An 18,114-nucleotide genomic window follows, 5' to 3' on the forward strand; every position below is an offset into this window, starting at 1 on the left:
CACATTAATTAGATTATTTACAATATGATTAATACTAGACCTATGACTAAGACCTTACTAAGACCTAAATCTAAGACTATTATGATACAAAGTTGTCCCCAGGATAGTTAGTTAGTTAGTTATCATAATTTTAAGACATTCAGCGACTCAGGCTATTAACATCTTTACAGATAATTTTGAAAATGGGGGCTATGCGGCTATGGGGAGATATATGTACAAAATGACAATGTATATACATAGTTGCACAATAAAATGAAAAGTTATACTTTGTGAAATAATCTTGTCTTTTATTACGATACCAGAAATAAAATTGATATTCCTTCAATTTAGCTCACAATGTAACAAAACGAACGATAGTCAAAACTACTTACATGCGCCTCGCTGACGCTATAAGGTCTGCTCTAATGTAAGTGCTTTTCATTTAAACGAGTCAAGGCAATTAAAAGCATTGACAGTTTTTTCTCAATTATGAAATTCTCAGGGAAGTTTGACATGGTTTGACATGTTGATGAAAATTACCTTTCTCCCGATCACTTTTTATCCGGTTCTCAGACGATAGCTATTTCGATAATATAAATCATCATCATCAGGTCTTCGACTTCGACTTCGGTAAACACTAACAGTCACATCTTATATTGTTAAAACTTACTAAAATTTACTAAGATTTACTAAAATTTACTAACACTTTAAAAAACTCGTGGGTGCACCCGTCGCGAACGCGTTCTTATCACCGGCCTTATAGAACTTCTATAGCCTTATAGCCCCTTCTATAGAACCTTATAGCCCTTCTTATAGAACGCGTTCGCGACGGGTGCACCCACGAGTTTTTTAAAGTGTTTTATAGTAAATTTTAGTAAATCTTAGTAAATTTTAGTAAGTTTTAACAATATAAGATGTGACTGTTAGTGTTTACCGAAGTCGAAGTCGAAGACCTGATGATGATGATTTATATCATCGAAATAGCTATCGTCTGAGAACCGGATAAAAAGTGATCGGGAGAAAGGTAATTTTCATCAACATAATGCAGCCCGATAAAAATAAGTTCAACTTTAAATGGTTTGACATGTTTGACATGACATTTTGGCGGTGCAAAAAAAAAAAAAAAAAAAAAAAAAAAAAAAAAAAAATGCAATTATAAACTGATCACCTAAACAAGTATTATCTAAACTCCCCAAAAACTGTGATTTCAAGACAAAAATTACCTTTGTAAATTCATTTTTTTGCATGATTTCAGTTATTATTTGCAAAAAATGTTAGTTGCACAATCCTGATAACATCGCAACGCTCTTGGTTCCTTTTTGTAAAATGTGATCAAATTATCTTACTGACTCCTGAAAATATGCGTGGGGATGTAACTAGGTAAAATAAATGCTTGTACTCTGAGTTATGATACATATATCTTTACATGCCTATCGCGGAGAACTGAAAGCAAATTTCAAATGTATAAACATACACGATGATTCCCACGATTATATCACATGTCATGATGAAAAATAAATAAAGCTAACTAATGTTACTCTTAGTGCTTTCCGATGTGTATCCAGGGAATTTGAAGGCGAAATTTAGGTTGGAAAGCGTCGCACATCAATATAAATCATGAAGACTTTGTGTTACCACTCTTTGGAATGGGCCGTTCACTTTGTAGGCATATTTGGTGACTCCGCAGATACCTTTTTTGAGGATGAAATGACCCTGTAAAACAGTAGAAAAAACATTAATTTCGTCGAGGTTGATAGATGCGTTACGCAGGAGAGTCAACGTTTAACTGAGGGCACGGCAGACCATACAAACAAGAGAAATATACTGCCGTGCTAAGGATGAACGCCGTATGAACATTCGAGAGTTGCCAAATTTCCTTCGATAAAATGTATATTAATGAGGAACGTTTTGAAGATTTTTCCTTGACATTTTCAGGAACTTTCGGTGCAATTGGGAACGAAATTATCTGAAAAATTGGAAGGAAAATATTCACAAGTCCATCAGGAAATTCATGTTTTATCAAAGGAGATTTGGCAACGCCTGAGGGTTCATATGGCGTTTTTCCTTAGCACGGCAGTACAGCACGATCATAACGTACGATCTAGGAAAGAGGGATCTTAGTTATTGCGGCGTTTTTTTAAAAAAAAATGATTTTTTCGGGTAGGTTGTTGAAAATCGACACTAACATTAAGATTTTTGACGGGTGACGCTCTAAAGTGCTCCTACACTGTTGAAATCGAGGGGCGAAATTCGGTATCAGAATCAATATCGCGCAAAAATGTTCCGGGTAATATTAGAGTCCCTTTATACTGAGAGTCAAGACAATGTGCATCCATTTCTGATTGGTTTCCGTATTTTAGGCCTTCACAATGTCACAAACGGGAATAAAGATTACATTTTCACCGATTGCAAAGATTATAATCTGGAATGGACCAGGGAATTACGAGTTCGGCAAGGAACAAACGGAATGAGAGAAGGAACGGAGAGAGGAATTTGAGAATGGGCCGATCAAAGATTACGAAAAACCAACAAAAAACGTTCAATTTCTGTAATCTTTATTCCCGTTTGTGACTCCATGAGGGGTGTTGTCTTGACTCTCAGTATAAAGGGACTCTAGGTAATATGAATGCAAAGTGAAATTACGTCGCACAGTGGATCGAGTCAATAGAAGAAGTCGGACACCATTTGGAAACTTTAAACTCTTTCAACTCAATTTATACAAATTTTTGATGTTTGAAAAGTGGTTTCCTCGTGAAATTTTCTTCTAGAAGCACTCTCAAAAATTTAAAATGTGACAAAATAAACGTCAAAATTTGCAGTTTTAGTCAAAATTTTCATGTCCGACCACTCTAATTGACTCGATCCACTGCGCGTTGTTACCTGGACGAAAGGATGTAACTCCACTCCAAGGTTACATTGGATTTTATACACAAATGTAGCTGTTACTGGAAAAAAGCGGATAGGATCTAGAGCCCAGACTCTTAAAAACATTGACAAGGAAGAATAGTCTTAATTCAATCGGACTTTTTGCTTGAATCAAAAGAAAGTCCGCCTAAATCAAGAGGCTTGGCTCCTCGATTCAAGGAAAAATCGGATTGAATCAAAAGTATTTTTTCTTGTCGATGTTTTTAAGAGTCTAGACTCTCGATCCAATGTGTTTTTTTTTTCCAGTGAACTGTTCGTCCTCTGTGGATGACTTTCCAAATACAAATATCTCAATGCAACAATTCGTGCTTATAGAATGATTATTTAGTCCAGTATTTTTTCTTGTCGATCTTATTAAGAGTCTGGACTCTAGATTCAATCGACTTTTTTTACAGTATGTAGTTTTGTCCAAAATTTGTCCGATTTTTGCATAAGATCAGATGAAAAATCAATGAAATTTTCAGTTTGATATGCCCAATTCTCTACAGATAAAATCGCATTTTGCGAGGGGAAAGGTGGATTCCACTCCGCAATGGTGTTAGTCATTCCGTAAAGAGAATAGATTTCGCTCCGTCATCGAGGTTTTTGGGCGCTATATATAGACTCCGGCACAGAACTCCACCCTTAAATTATTAACAGTGTACGAAAACAAGTTTACAGCATTTTAGTTCGCATTTTTACACGAATCGAAAAGGGCCTTAAGTCACGGTGCCCGGATCTTAAAATTGTTACCAGGGCCCCAGGTGGCATGCGGCAGGCCTGCATTTATTAATATAGGCACTCAGCTCTTACAACCGGAGTCAAATCAGGAGGTAATGGTTCGTGAACACGGAGTTTTGGTTAATCAACCTGGAATTCACTACCGACCAGTGGCGTGGCGTGAATTGCGATATATCGATTGTTATGCCATTTAAATCTATGGAACAAGATCGATTATCAGGGTGTTCGCGGCGAACACCTTAGTAATCGATTCTTTACCATAGCTTCAAATGGCGATATATCGATAATCGATCCTTCACGCCACGCCACTGCTATCGACACTATTCAATTACCTGCAAACCCCATTCGGGGCCCCAACTGTTACGGAGAAGCCAAGCATCTGAAAAAAAATTAAGAGGTTATGAAATTCTCTTTTTTTTATGAAATACACAAGCGAAATCCTAAAAAAACGGAGCGTATTCATTGTGGTGAAAAATCGATTCCATACCACGGTGATTGATCCATAATTGAATCACTAAATACAAAAAGGGCACATGTCCAGAAAACCAAATTGTTCAGGAGACACAAAAAACTGTTCATTTCGTGGTAGATATTTTTTTAAACATACCTAACGACTTTTCAAAAAATATCTACCACGAAATAAACAGTTTTTTGTGTCTCCTGAACAATTTGGTTTTCTGGACATGTGCCCTATTTGTATTTAGTGATTCAATTATATTCTATGACAAAAGAGTTTATATTTTCTTCCGAATCGATTTGAAAATATTTAGACCAACCCTGAAGGGAAGGAAGGAATCCTTTTTGGAGAATTTTCTTGTTCTTTAAAGTATACACACAACGTAAGTTTGGATATTTTAACTTATGAGGGATGAAATTGAAAAAATATGTCTCTCAGCTTTCGGTGTTGACAAGCTCCTTACGAAACGTTTTCTTAAGGAAGGTAGGACCTTTATATCGATGACCAAATTGCGGAACCGCGTATTTTCATTGCAATTTCTCAAAATGTCCGCTTCTATTTCATTCATTCGAAACAAAATAAGCCAATTGCACGAGAATTGCACCATTACAGTGTTGCCTCCCTTTCCAATTAGAATAGACATGATGTTGTACCGATGAAGTAGAAAAATTAAGGAAGTAATCAAGAAATTACTTCGACCAATTTTCCTTAAAAAAAAAAAAAAAAAAAAAAAAAATATGACAGGAAGTCTGCAACGTCGCAAACAGAGAATCGTGGCTTCGCACCTTGGCAATCGATATATCATTGTTTAAAAGGAAACTCGGTTAATAATTCCTGCCTGTTCATTAGTAACTGCTCCGGAAATTGAATGCGGAAATTTAAAAAAAAAAATGTTTCGGAAAAAAGACGATATACATCATCATTATATCGAATCACGTCGTCTTTTACTAGTTTCACAGTCAAATTTCGAATTCTCAGCGTGCATTTCTGATAAATATTTTCTTTCAGAATAATACATTCAACTCACAAAATGCTCATCTTTGTAACTCCAAAACGAATATCCTTAAAACTGGCTCTATATTTTGTCTTCTGTTTGTGAAATATGAAAAAATGACCGTCCCATGTAATATTCAAAAACATTTCCCTTTTTTATCTCCCCTCACAAATTTTCCAGTGGCGTGGCGTGAATTGCGATACATCGATCGTTATGCCGTTTAAACTTATGAAAAAGGATCGATAAACAGGGTGTTCGCAGCGAACACCTTAATAATCGATTCTTTACCATTGTTTTAAATGGCATAAGAATCGATACATCGCAATTCACGCCACGCCACTGAAATTTTCGCTACCGGTAAATTCATAGAAATTAAGGAAAAGATAAATCGTCAATCGATTAAGTTTGAATTTCCCACATATCACTGATAAGATTTTAAATGTATGAAGGGTACCTCTGTAGTGGCCAACGATTACAACACCGTGATTTCCGTGATCTTTGTCGTTAGAGCAACCGGTTAAGACATCGATTACCCCAGACACATAGTACTGAAATGAAGGAAATGTCAAATACAATCAGAATGGTATTCATAAAGGCACGAATCAATTATCTTAAAAGTAATTCTCAGGTTCAGAGTCGAGGAGAATTGATCCTTCATCCTTTCTCCATGTTCACGGAAAAAAAGAGGCAGCCTATGTGGATATTGAGGGTTTTTTGTTTTTAAAAAAAAACTCGTGAACTGTAATCAAAAACTCCTGAAGTAAATTTAGTTGTTGTTGATAAAGTTTAGTTGTTATTAGTTAATAAAGTTAACTTGATTTACTTTACCTGTAAAATTGTATGAATTATATTTGTTTGCATTTTGATTTTCTTAAAATTCATGGAAAATCTCGAGAAATATTCGTCAGAAATCTGTTAGTAGGGAACATTCGTCAGCTGGCGATGGATTGAAGCTCAATTTTAGAGTTTAGACCGGCCAGTATGCGGACTGAGCAACGAGTATAGCCAGTTCACAGACTATCACCAATGGGATGTAATTTGCACAAATTGAAGATCTCTATGTGCCTCCCCGCAAGATTGACATGGAGACTTTAACGCTCGGGCAGAAAGATGGACGCATGAATTCTCATAAGTTCACCGCGACGTAGATCCAATATTTCGGCCATTTTATTTATCTGCGCACAAATGTTGGATCTTCGTGTGTTTTCTTAAGGGGCTCTTGGCTGATATGAGAATTCCTCAGGTTACTATCCCAAATCTTGTGGTACTACGAAAATTGATTGGAAATGCTCATATCCTCCAAAAAATTGCAATAGTACCACAATGCTGCCGTGCAACGCAAAAATTCCGTAAACGCCATTTTAATTTTTTTGGAAACAACGTATCATAGCATGCAGAAAAAGTTGTGTACCTTAGGATAATGTTTTTACAGAATTCTTTCGCAAATACTATCAAGAACTCAACCTAAAAATTTGAGGTGCATGAGTAAAACAGTTTTTATTTCAATAAGTGTTAAGTTTGGGAAAATATTGATGGATTTACGGCGTTTTTGCTTAGCACGGCAGAATGGATCACAAAACTACGAACGAATTTTGGCTTTTAAATACGTTTTTCAGCGGTAAATGAAGCATAGAACTTGATTACAATACATTAGAACAGTACATTAAAATCGCAAAAAGTAACTCAGAAACCGAGGAATATGCAATTAAAGAAGCGCAGCTTTTCCGCAAATTCAAAACGCCCTGGTTTCGTCCAAATGATGTCATTCGGCACCAAACAGACTTGACCTACATGACTTGCTACATGACATTGACCTACTATATACTACTATATACTATATACTATATACTATATACTATATACTATATACTATATACTATATACTATATACTATATACTACTATATACTATATACTATATACTATATACTATATATTATATACTATATACAATATATACTATACTATACTCGCGGCGTCCAAAATCCGGACACAACGGTGGTTTTCACGATTGAACACCGTTACCTTATAATCCACTGCCCGGTTGCGAATGCGACACTGACATTTTGTACCTTCACATAAAACTGAGTTTCCAATCGACTCTTGAACCCTTACAGTCCAATCTGTTTATCGCTAAGGTCAGTAAAGGCATCAACTCGCAAGACCGGATTAGTGCTCGGGAGCCCAAACATTTGCGGATTGCATACTCTCCAAATTGAAGGCATTTCACTTTTTCCAAAAAACGAATGGTTTGTGTGAGGCTGCTACTACGCTTACGTCTAAACCCCCGCGGTCATTCTATTCAAAGGGCTGTTAAAATATTAAAATAGCCCTCAAAATAGGGATGCCACATATAGTGTATATTTTCATGGTATGAAAATTAACTACACGTCTAAAGGAGAATTAGAAGACTCTTGAATTTTTCCCAAGAAACAGCAACTCGAACAGCAGAATATTTACGGGGGGGGGGGGGGGGGGGCGGCTTGATTATTCAGCATCGAAGCTTCGCAACTCAGTCTCAGAAGGTGATCAATTGCTCATCTCCAACTGTCTCCCTAGCCGGTGACGAAGAGAAATCCTTCGGGTTCCGTTAATAATTCCGTAATGGATTTTGAAAATTTCTGAAGTTCTCAACGTCACATTTGGGTAGTATGCATGTGAAAAATTTACCCGCTTGGCTGCTTATCTTGTATGCATCAAACCCATTGAATTCTCGAAATCAATTGATTTCCTGTAAAATTTACTTGAAAAAGGGCGTATGTCTGCTAAAAAAAAAACCCAGAGATTGTTGGGAGAGAAGGAGAGTGCTCGTTAGTTGAGGACCATACAGGGTGAGCGAAAAGTCCCCGACCCCCCCTCTAACTTTTGAACGAATTGAGCTAGGAAAATGAAACTTTGGGAATGTTCCTATCTCAAAGGAGACCATCTTTTGAGGGGGTCAAAATTTTAGTCCCCCCCTCAGGGGGGACAGGGGCCCCCCAACTTTTTTTTTTCAAATAGCAACCCCTATCTTGTGATACCTCATTCAAAAGAGCATAAAAAACTAAGAATTTTGGCGCAAACCGCAGATCAATATCTCAATTTTTGACCGAGTTATGATAAGTCAAAGGTCAAATTTGACCTATTTTCAAAAAATCATAACTCCGGTTCAAATTATCGTAAAGCAAAAAATAAAACGGGAAAATTTACCAAATTGTGTTCGCTTTTACGTAAAAATTGCAGAAATCACTTCGATTTAATTTTAAGGGGGGGCTCGGACCCCCAAATACGTCAATTCAAAGGTCATTTAATTTTCCCGGAAAATAAGCCAATTTCCTCTGGATTTGCCTCCACATTATCTCAGTAAGGTCAAAATCAGTTCAACATTACGTTGGCAAGTCCCCAAATTTCGGGAAAAGTTAAAAAAACGAAATTTAAGGTGATTTAATTTGACCGTTTAAATTTCGTTTTTTTAACTTTTCCCGAAATTTGGGGACTTGCCAACGTAATGTTGAACTGATTTTGACCTTACTGAGATAATGTGGAGGCAAATCCAGAGGAAATTGGCTTATTTTCCGGGAAAATTAAATGACCTTTGAATTGACGTATTTGGGGGTCCGAGCCCCCCCTTAAAATTAAATCGAAGTGATTTCTGCAATTTTTACGTAAAAGCGAACACAATTTGGTAAATTTTCCCGTTTTATTTTTTGCTTTACGATAATTTGAACCGGAGTTATGATTTTTTGAAAATAGGTCAAATTTAACCTTTGACCTATCATAACTCGGTCAAAAATTGAGATATTGATCTGCGGTTTGCGCCAAAATTCTTAGTTTTTTATGCTCTTTCGAATGAGGTATCACAAGATAGGGGTTGCTATTTGAAAAAAAAAGTTGGGGGGCCCCTGTCCCCCCTGAGGGGGGGACTAAAATTTTGACCCCCTCAAAAGATGGTCTCCTTTGAGATAGGAACATTCCCAAAGTTTCATTTTCCTAGCTCAATTCGTTCAAAAGTTAGAGGGGGGGTCGGGGACTTTTCGCTCACCCTGTATATGGCTTTTTCCTTTCCACAATAGGAATCATGTCCACTTTTAATTTGTTTCTTATCCATCTTCTCAGAGCACACCTCATGTTTCCTACCCGCCTCTATATAGTTCCTTTTAGCAGAAATATGCCCGAATAAGTTTTGTTGACATCACTAAAATCCGAATATTTTACGCTGAGAAAACATTTATCACAATCCCAACCATACTTCTAACTGATTTTGGCGCCAGCCATAACTACAGTCGCACTAGCTAGAAGTGTAATGGTACCAGCCAGCGGTGTAGTTAATCCAACCACAATTATGCTGACTGTGAGGGCACCAGCTAGAAGTATGGTTGATTCAACCATACTTTCAGCGGACTTAACCATACATCTGACTTGTGCAACTACTCTAGTATCTGGAGCCAAAATCAGCTAGGAGTATAGTTGGGATGGTGATACTTTTTTCCAGTGTCAAATAAGCTTTCTTTTTATCCCTCATTTCCCGGAGGCTTCATTTCTATTGACGGAAATAAAGGATGAGTGTCTTACGTGCAGCTCACTGTCCACAGGGACGTGCATATTGGTGGGAATTGGACTCCAGTACAAATCCCTTTCGGCCTGTTCTTGACTTAGGATCTCCTCGAAACCCCCAATAGATATGTAACGGGCCACAGAAGTGTCACAAAGTTGGGTCATGGCCATGTATGGATAGTTTTCAGCCTTCGAAACGCCGGCTCTCACCAAGTGTTCCAAAGCTTTATCTAGGTAGCCCATTTCACATCCGTCGCAATCTTGAACACAGTCTACCAAATCTGTTCAAATTTGAAGGGTTTGAGTTAATGCACACGTTAAGAAAGCTAGTGGTGCTTCAAGTCAATACCCGAGGAACTTGAGAGATAAACTGGACCGTGTTTAGCAGAAAGGAACCAAGTGACATTAGCTGATGCTAAATTCAACGGAGCACTTTCATTTTTTACAAGAAATCGTTTGTGCGGATTTCTTTGAATATTTTAAGAAATTTGCTTTGTGCTATGCAGAAAATTCAGTGAAATTCACACAAAAATCCGCACAACCTTTTCCGTGTACAAAATTAAATTGCCAATAGTAAAATTTAGTAATAACTGATGTAGCTTGGTTCTTTTCTGCTTTATGTGGGTCATTTAAAAAAAATAGTCGTATTTTAATTAAAAGGAAATAGTTAACTCTATTCGTCGTTTTCCGGACGAAAAAACGCAACTCCATTCCAGGGTTGTAATATTGACTGAAGCAATTACATTGTTTACAAGAAGAAGTACCGAAGTCTTTCATCCCCGGTCAGCTGAAAGACTTCCACGCGCGTGGCATCCAAAAGCGTGTTCTCTTAGTCTCAGTATCAGACCTGCTTGGATCGAGCTGGTTTTGTGGAGAAGTGAGGTAAGTCCCTTATTCTACAAAAATTTCTTTGATTTTTCGTCAGTGATGAACGACTGAGGCTTTGGCAGAGAAGCTCTTCTCCTGTCGCGGACTTCAAATCCCCGCAGATTCGGCGGGAGCGTCGAGCACCTCGGCGCGTTCAAACGGCTCGCGTTCGGCCGCACATAGTCCGATTTTGTTGCGGTTTGTTTCCTTGAACTCAAAATATCCTAAGGAAGATTTTGAGCCCAAGTTTTTTAAAATTGGTCCATTTTAATGGATTTTAGAGAGGGGGGATACTTACTTATTGAACGCCCCTCGTATTTCAACAGTCGAGATCGATTTTTGCCTACCCATCCAGATGAAGGAAAACTATGATCTGTGTCGCGCAAAAGCACATCATGAAACGAGGGACATTCCTCGTCCTTGTCTCAGTAGCTTGGCGGAATATACAGATACACTGAAAAAAAATTCTCGGCGTTTTTACCAAGGTCCGTTGGTACCTTTACCATCTCACTTTTTTACCAATTATTGGTAATTTTACCAAGACAGACTGATAAGCTTGTTTAAAAACCGGTATTTTTACTGTTTTTTTTCAGATAAGAATACCACTATTATTGGTAATCAATTTCCGGTAACTTTGCCATTTCATCTCGGTAATTCTATCACAGTCGATAAAAAATATTGGCGTTTTTACCAAGGTCCAGTAAAATTACTGAGAAAGTTCAATGATTTTACCGAGATTTCTCGGTAAAATTCCATAAATGGTAATTTTACCAAGAAAAAACTGGGATCAAATAGAACCCTGAATTCTTGGTAATTTTACCCTTTTCTTAGTATAAATACACCGAGATTTTTTTTTTCAGTGTGCTCTCCAGTGCGGTAATGCGTACTCACCTTGTTTAGAGAGCATCACCACTCCTCCTATTTCCTCAGCCACGAGGATCTCAACAGCAGCTAATGACGCGAAAGCCCAGCAGCTATGACACGTCAAGTAAAATGTGTTCTAAGGGAAAATGAATCAGAGGGTGAAAAAAAAAATGAAAAAGAGTAAAAGAGAAAAAGAAATACATTACTACATAGAGTGTGGATAAGGCGCGTCATTGACTCGCTTATGAAGCTCATTAAATTGTATATTCTGCCATTAAAGGCTGGGGCAAGAGAGGTAGAGGGAAATGCGTAGCCACATTGTTATAAGTACATTTTGGAGGCCGGAGTGTGTATGATCATACACACGCAGGTATAACGACGTTGTAAGTCGGCAATCACATAACTCGTTTGCGGTGTCTGAAAATCTCCGCCTCTATGTTATTTTTTTTTAAAAGAGAACAAATTGACATCATACCTTGAAGTTTTTGCAGAATTTTCTTCGCACCGAGAAGAAAAATCACGGCAGTTTTAAAGAGTTGCCGTTGAGTAGTTTTCCGTTTAAAAAATGAAGTATGATAGGAAGTCTGCGACGTCGCAAACCGAGTTATGTGATTGCCGACTTACACCGTCGATAAATCCAATGATAAATGGTGTTGTTTCTGAGATATTTCCGATGAAAAATGAACCTAATGTTACTTTCCGGAAGGGCCTCAGCAAGTGGGCACTAGGCGGACTGGCCAATCAGAGACGACTCGTAATAAAAATAGAGGGTGCCACTCTGCCTACAATTTGTATTGCGGATATTCTTGCCACTTTGAAGGGGATGAAGAAGATGATGAAGAAGAAGAAGACGACGACGACGAAGAAGATGACGACGAGGAAGAAAAAGAAGATGACGAATAAGAAGAAGACGAAGAAGAAGAAGATGATGATGACGAGGAGGAAGGAGGAACCTAACTCGAGGAGGAAGGAGAAAAAGAAGAAGACGAGGAGAAAGAAAAAGAAGAAGACGACGAGGAAGAAGAAGAAGAGGAGGAGGAGGAAGAAGAAGCAGCAGATGACGAGGAGGAGGAGAAGGAGGAGGAACAGGAGGAAGAAGAAAAAGAGGACACAGACGAAAAAGAAGAAGAAGAAGAAGAAGAAGAAGAAGATGATGATGATGATGATGACGATGATGATGATGATGAAATAGAAGACGCAAAAGAAGAAGAGGAAGATGATGAAAAAGACGCAAAAGCAGAATCTGATGATGAGGATAAAGAAGAAGATGAGGAATAAGATGAGGAAGAAGAAGATAAGGAGGAGGAAGAAGGAGAAGATGAGGAGAAGGAAGAGGAAGAAGAATAAGACGAAGAAGAAGAAGAAGAAGAAGAAGACGAAGACGAAGGAGAAGAAGTAGAAGATGATGATGATGAGGAAGAAGAAGAAGAATAAGACGAGCAGGAGGAAGAAGAAGAAGAAGAAAAATAAAAATAAGGAGTTAAGAGAAAAAAGAGAGGAACAAAAAGGAAAATAAGAAGTAAATGAAGAAGAATAATAATAATAAAAAGAAGAAGATTAGAAGAAGAAAAAGAAAAAGAAAAAGAAGAAGGAGCAGAAATAGGTCTGGCACACCTGATTTTCCGCGGGAGGATAAAGCCATGGAGGCATCCGCCAATCGTGCATGACGACTCCCTGAGGCTCGCGATAAATTAGCCCGCTGGTATTGCCTCCGGTCGGATCTTCCATGCCAATGAAAGGGTGAAGCGGCGTTCGCGCCCCCCGCCCAATCGACGGAGTTCCTCCTGAGGAAGGCGTCCTCCCACCGGACCGGAAGCTCGGATAACGAGGAGTCTCGCACGACGATCCTCGAAAAGAACCTTGCCTTGAAGGAGTCTTCTGAGAACCTTTCTTCGAAAGAGTCCTCCGAGAACCTTTCTTCGACAAAGTCTTCTTCCGGAAGAAACTGGATTTTCTCGTGGATGATTTAGGGTTTGCTGAATCTCCGACTTTTCCAATGTATAATTTAGCAAATTCCTCTCCTGAAAGTCAAAAATGGTAGCAAGTTTCACTTAAGTCGGTAGAAAAGAGCGCCTACAGGGCTTAAACAAGCAAGTCTCAGTTGTAACAGTTTTCCACCCTGTCTCGCACTAGACTGGGACACTGGGACAGGATGGAAACATAAGGGACCGAATGGAACGGGACAGGATGGAAATAAGCTGTTTTTTAAGCTTATCTCTAACAGTAAAGATAATTTTGGTGTATTTTTTCCCGGAATATTTAGTAGCACATCCTAGAGTATCGGAATAAGAAACAAGTTGGATTTTGCAATCGCTAGCGATAGCAATATTCGCCATGGGAACGTTAGCTTCTGGGATATGAAAATGTTAAGGTACAGTTCGTTTGTAGTATCTTCTGAATTGAAGGGGCTATGTAATTTTGTGTTGACATCACTTTTTTAACATTTTTAATTATTTTCTTTGCATACAAGAAAGCTGTTATGTACCAATTATTTATTTTCGTTGGATTATATGTATATGGTTTTCGGAAGTTAACGCATTTAAGTTTCAGATTCGCTTTTTTGGCGTAAAGTATACGTAAGGTGTCTCAAAAGCACCGGGACTTGTTCTGCAGGGGCGGACTGGCCATGGGGGCGGGGAGGCGATCGCCTCCTAACAATTTGCCGCGGAGGTCCCGAAGGGGCCCCCGCGGCGAATTTTTTTCGAGTCATCGTTTTTTCCCCCGTAATGTTGTAATTTTCCTATCCTTTTCAGTCACTAAAAATCCCCAAAATCCTTGAAAATTTGTCTCTAAGAGACATGAAAGGTTGCCTAGAGCTATGTGATGAAGGGGCCCCCGAAGAATCCTGAGAATGGGTTATTTTGAAGTTCAAGAACTGTAGAATTTAACTCCAATAATGCTTAAATTTGCGTTTAAAAAGTGTGAAATTTTCAAAATTTTCCGGGGGAGGGCCCCCGGACCTTCTTAGAGGGGCCCCCGAACGACAGGAGGGGCCCCCACATTTAGGTCGCCTCCTAACTTTTCGACTACCAGTCCGCCCCTGTTGTTCTGTAACTTCGAAAAGATAGATACAGACATGATCTTGATTTCATTTTAAAGATCAACTCAATACCTATCGATTAAAACCAAGATCAGCTCAATCGAATAAAAATTGACCGAGTTATGGCAATTTGAAATCAGCGAGGAAAGTTTACGCCTACGGTTTTTAAGGAAGATTCTTCATCGCCGTAAATCGAAAAGTCGGCCGATAAAGTGATGCTTATTGTGTTTTTTTATTTTCGAGGTGTCATTTATCAACATTTTGTACCATCAAACACAACAGTTGACAGTGCGTATTATTGCAAAGTACTAAAGGAGTTGAGAATGCACATTTCCCGGAAACGGTCGGACGTGAAAGCTTCGTGGGTACTCCATCAAGACAATGCGCGGCCTCACACATCGAGCTTAACACGTGAATTTATGAGTAAAAATGGAGTTGAAACAATCTCTCATCCCCCTTATAGCCCTGACTTGGCTCCATGTGATTTTTGGATGTTTCCTACGTTTAAAAAGGAGCTTCGCGGACGAAGATTCGTATCGAAGACCGAAATCCAGAATGCAATTCAAAACTTCTTCAACTCCAACCCAGAGGAAGAATTCAGGAAAACAATGTTGGATAAGTGGCAAGAGCGCATGAAAAAGTGCATCCGGTTTGATGGACGGTACTTTGAAAAGCAAAAGGAAGTTATAGAAGATTCGGAGGAAAGTGGATACGAATATTAACTTGTTGAATCCTGGTAAGCGAAAAATCTTCCTAAAAACCGTAGGGGTAAACTTTCCTCACTAATTTCAAATTGTCATAACTCGGTCAATTTTTATTCGATTGAGTTGATCTTGGTTTTAATCGATAGGTATTGAGTTGATCTTTAAAATGAGACCAAAATCATGTCTGTATCTATCTTACTTTTGAAGTTACAGAACCAGTCCCGGTACTTTTGGGACACCCTACGTATGATATTTTTACTCTACACATATGCCCGAATACGCATCATAAGGGACCTATGTGCTTCCTAAGTTGCCAAGTATTACTTATTGTTAGATGATTGGTCTAAAACATTCAATACAACCAGTAAAAATTAACTGTCCCCTACGAGATTCGAACCCCCGCTCGCACCAAATTGGACAAAAAATGCAGATCCTGAGTGCTGTCTCAGCCAACCGAGCCATCTCGGCGCTCGAATCAAGCCGTAAAAAAGAGATCAGTTAAGTGATCTCGGACGCTGAGCGGGGCTTCACAAGAGACGACCTTGACATCCGGCCACTGCTGTGATTAAGCGCATTACTCTGTGAGACATTGTTTACCTATGCTGTCATGTGTCACAAGGTTCATCTCAGCATGCATTTCCGATCGCGGCAGTGAACTGAGGCAATATTTCTGTATTCATGGATTAAATCCATCAATCGAGTTCTGATTTTGGCTAATATATCCGTAACGGGTCCTCCAGAGCAATTTTCCACCTTGTACGATGGTTATTATTTCTTTATATCTATGTTTAAAATTTGAGGTGGGGTAATGGCGGCTTCTCAAGAGCAACGAGATAGGCGATCTTTTGCACCAACGAACAGAAAACTGATGGCGAAAAATAACCAATCGGAACCTCCCAAAAAAAAAGAATTTGCCCAAAATCGGAACTTCGTGGTTCTGCGCAGATTTACCAGTCAGACACGACATCTCAAGGTGGAAAAAAACTCGCTGAAAGCGAATTTTAGAAATAAACTCAACTTGACGTAGAGACATGATTGGCTAAAAAATCCAACGGTTTTTGATACATCGGAAAATCAACAAAAAATCGAAGACTGGGCGAAACGCTCAAGGTCGCAGAGGCATAGGGAATCCCATAGCGATAGCAACGGAACGATTGTAATATCATGGGGAACTCCGTTCCCATGACATAAATCTTCCCCAACGCACACTTCGGAAGTATTTTACGAGCTGATTTTAGTGAGGGTGAGGGTGAGGGTGTGTGTGTGTGTGTATGATTTACGCCAGCTGTTAGTTATCGTGTATAGCATTTTGTTTGGCATCATTAATGGCGTTAATCTTGCACAAAAATTTGCAAATTTCAGGATTTTTGACATCTGCGACGTGTGAACTATTCGATCAAAACAAAAAAAGTCGTCCTTGGAAAAACCTCAACGTTACGGCAATCATTTAGAGCTTGTTACATCGTTGCCATGTCTCTCCTGACTGTTGCCGACTGTTGCTGGGGAAAATGATTCTAGCGCGTGAAAAAGTTATTGATGGAGCAAAAAAGAAATTAACATATTTTTTTTCTCAAATTCAAAAGTATTACCTATCATCTACGATAAAGTTTTCTCAAGTAACCACTCTAGTTATGCTGCAACATTGATTTAAAGTCAAGAACCAGGCACGGGGGACACGGAAATTTGGGACAAATGTAGGCAATTTGCACATTCAAAGTTCTTCTAAATTTTTATTTCAGTCCAAATAAAGTGAAAAGTAGCATGTAATAGTCAACAGTAGTGTGGAAAATGAGGAATAAATTTGATCTGCCCATGTTTCTCAGATTATGACGATTAAAAGAGCTGGGGACACCAGATTAGACGCTTATTTGAATTCACCCACGTGCATTTTTATGAAATAAATCAATTGTTTGAGTCAATTTGGCAGCGCTGGAATGGAGTTACGTTCTTTCGTCCGGGAGACGACGAATATTGCCTTCCGTCGCGCTGAGCCGCGGCCAAGGATGAAGCGGTAAGTACCTGGAGAGTCAAAACGCCTTCCATTTCTAGCGTATGCAACACGGACATCCGTGGAGCCCGAATAGTTGTATCCAGACCTTATAATGAGATTCATCGAATCTGTTGCATGCGATACTATTTAAGGGCGTGCGCTTATCATGTTAGGTCATGTTGCTATGCCAAAGCACGTGATTTCAAAGTTTTTAGGTCTCATTCCGTGACGTGAATACTTACTGGAAAGGTCTGTGAATGGGTTAACTCCGTACACTAAATTAGGGTTTTTCCTGTTTGCCATGAGTCTACGGATCTCAGTCAGGTTTTTTTTGAAGATCTCAAACCGTTTTTTTCTCTCCGTACTATTATTGTATCTTTTCCTGTAGTTCCTTGTGTACATGTCAAATCGTTTGTCCAAAGATAACACGGCAATCATCCCCTGAACACACGGGCAAAGAGAAACCAAAGTAAAAGAGGGTAAAATACTGCCGTGCTAGGGAAGAACGCCGTATGAGCATTCGAGAGCTGCCAAATTTCCTTCAGTCAAAGGTTTAGTTTCGAGGAAATGGGGAAAACAAAAAAAAAAAAAAAAAAAAAAAAAAATAAGAAGTGGCCCGAACTGTATTTAACAAGGTGGAGAAATGGCGCTGAGTCCACACCATTTCGCGGGGAAAACAGAGCAAAGAAGTTTCAAAAATTATAAGATTAATGAATTATATATATACATAAAGTCGCTTTATAACGCACTCTGGCGTTCTACGACACCCAAACGCCACATATGCCTGTCTTCCCAGAGGTTATCGGGCAACTGACACCGCAACATCTCTTCGTCAACGCCCTGCCGCCAACCCTTTACGGGACGTCCCCGTCGCCTCTTCCCAGGTGGTACCCAATCGAAAACTTGTTTGGGTAACCTCTCCTCCGACATTCTTTGCACATGTCCATACCAGCATAACTGCCTGGACATGACGTCGTACACGATATCTTTTTCAACCTTCATCACCTGGCGAATTCTCTCATTACGGACACGGTCCCGCCTC

General features: G+C 39.1%; 1 protein-coding gene across 1 annotated transcript; it reads right to left on the bottom strand.

The window, feature by feature from the left end:
- Nucleotides 1–1,127: 1,127 nt before the first annotated feature.
- Nucleotides 1,128–17,601, bottom strand: LOC109037657 (uncharacterized). The gene is made up of 7 exons (XM_072304538.1): nucleotides 17,315–17,601; nucleotides 12,953–13,359; nucleotides 11,366–11,474; nucleotides 9,626–9,888; nucleotides 5,530–5,623; nucleotides 3,957–4,003; nucleotides 1,128–1,692 (listed from the first exon to the last, which is right to left on the bottom strand). Exons 1-7 carry the CDS (start codon nucleotides 17,508–17,510, stop codon nucleotides 1,585–1,587), a joined length of 1,224 nt encoding a protein of 407 aa, XP_072160639.1. The 5' UTR covers nucleotides 17,511–17,601; the 3' UTR covers nucleotides 1,128–1,584.
- Nucleotides 17,602–18,114: the final 513 nt, after the last annotated feature.

Source organism: Bemisia tabaci, chromosome 9 (assembly GCF_918797505.1).
Source record: "Bemisia tabaci chromosome 9, PGI_BMITA_v3".
Lineage (NCBI taxonomy): Eukaryota > Metazoa > Arthropoda > Insecta > Hemiptera > Aleyrodidae > Bemisia > Bemisia tabaci.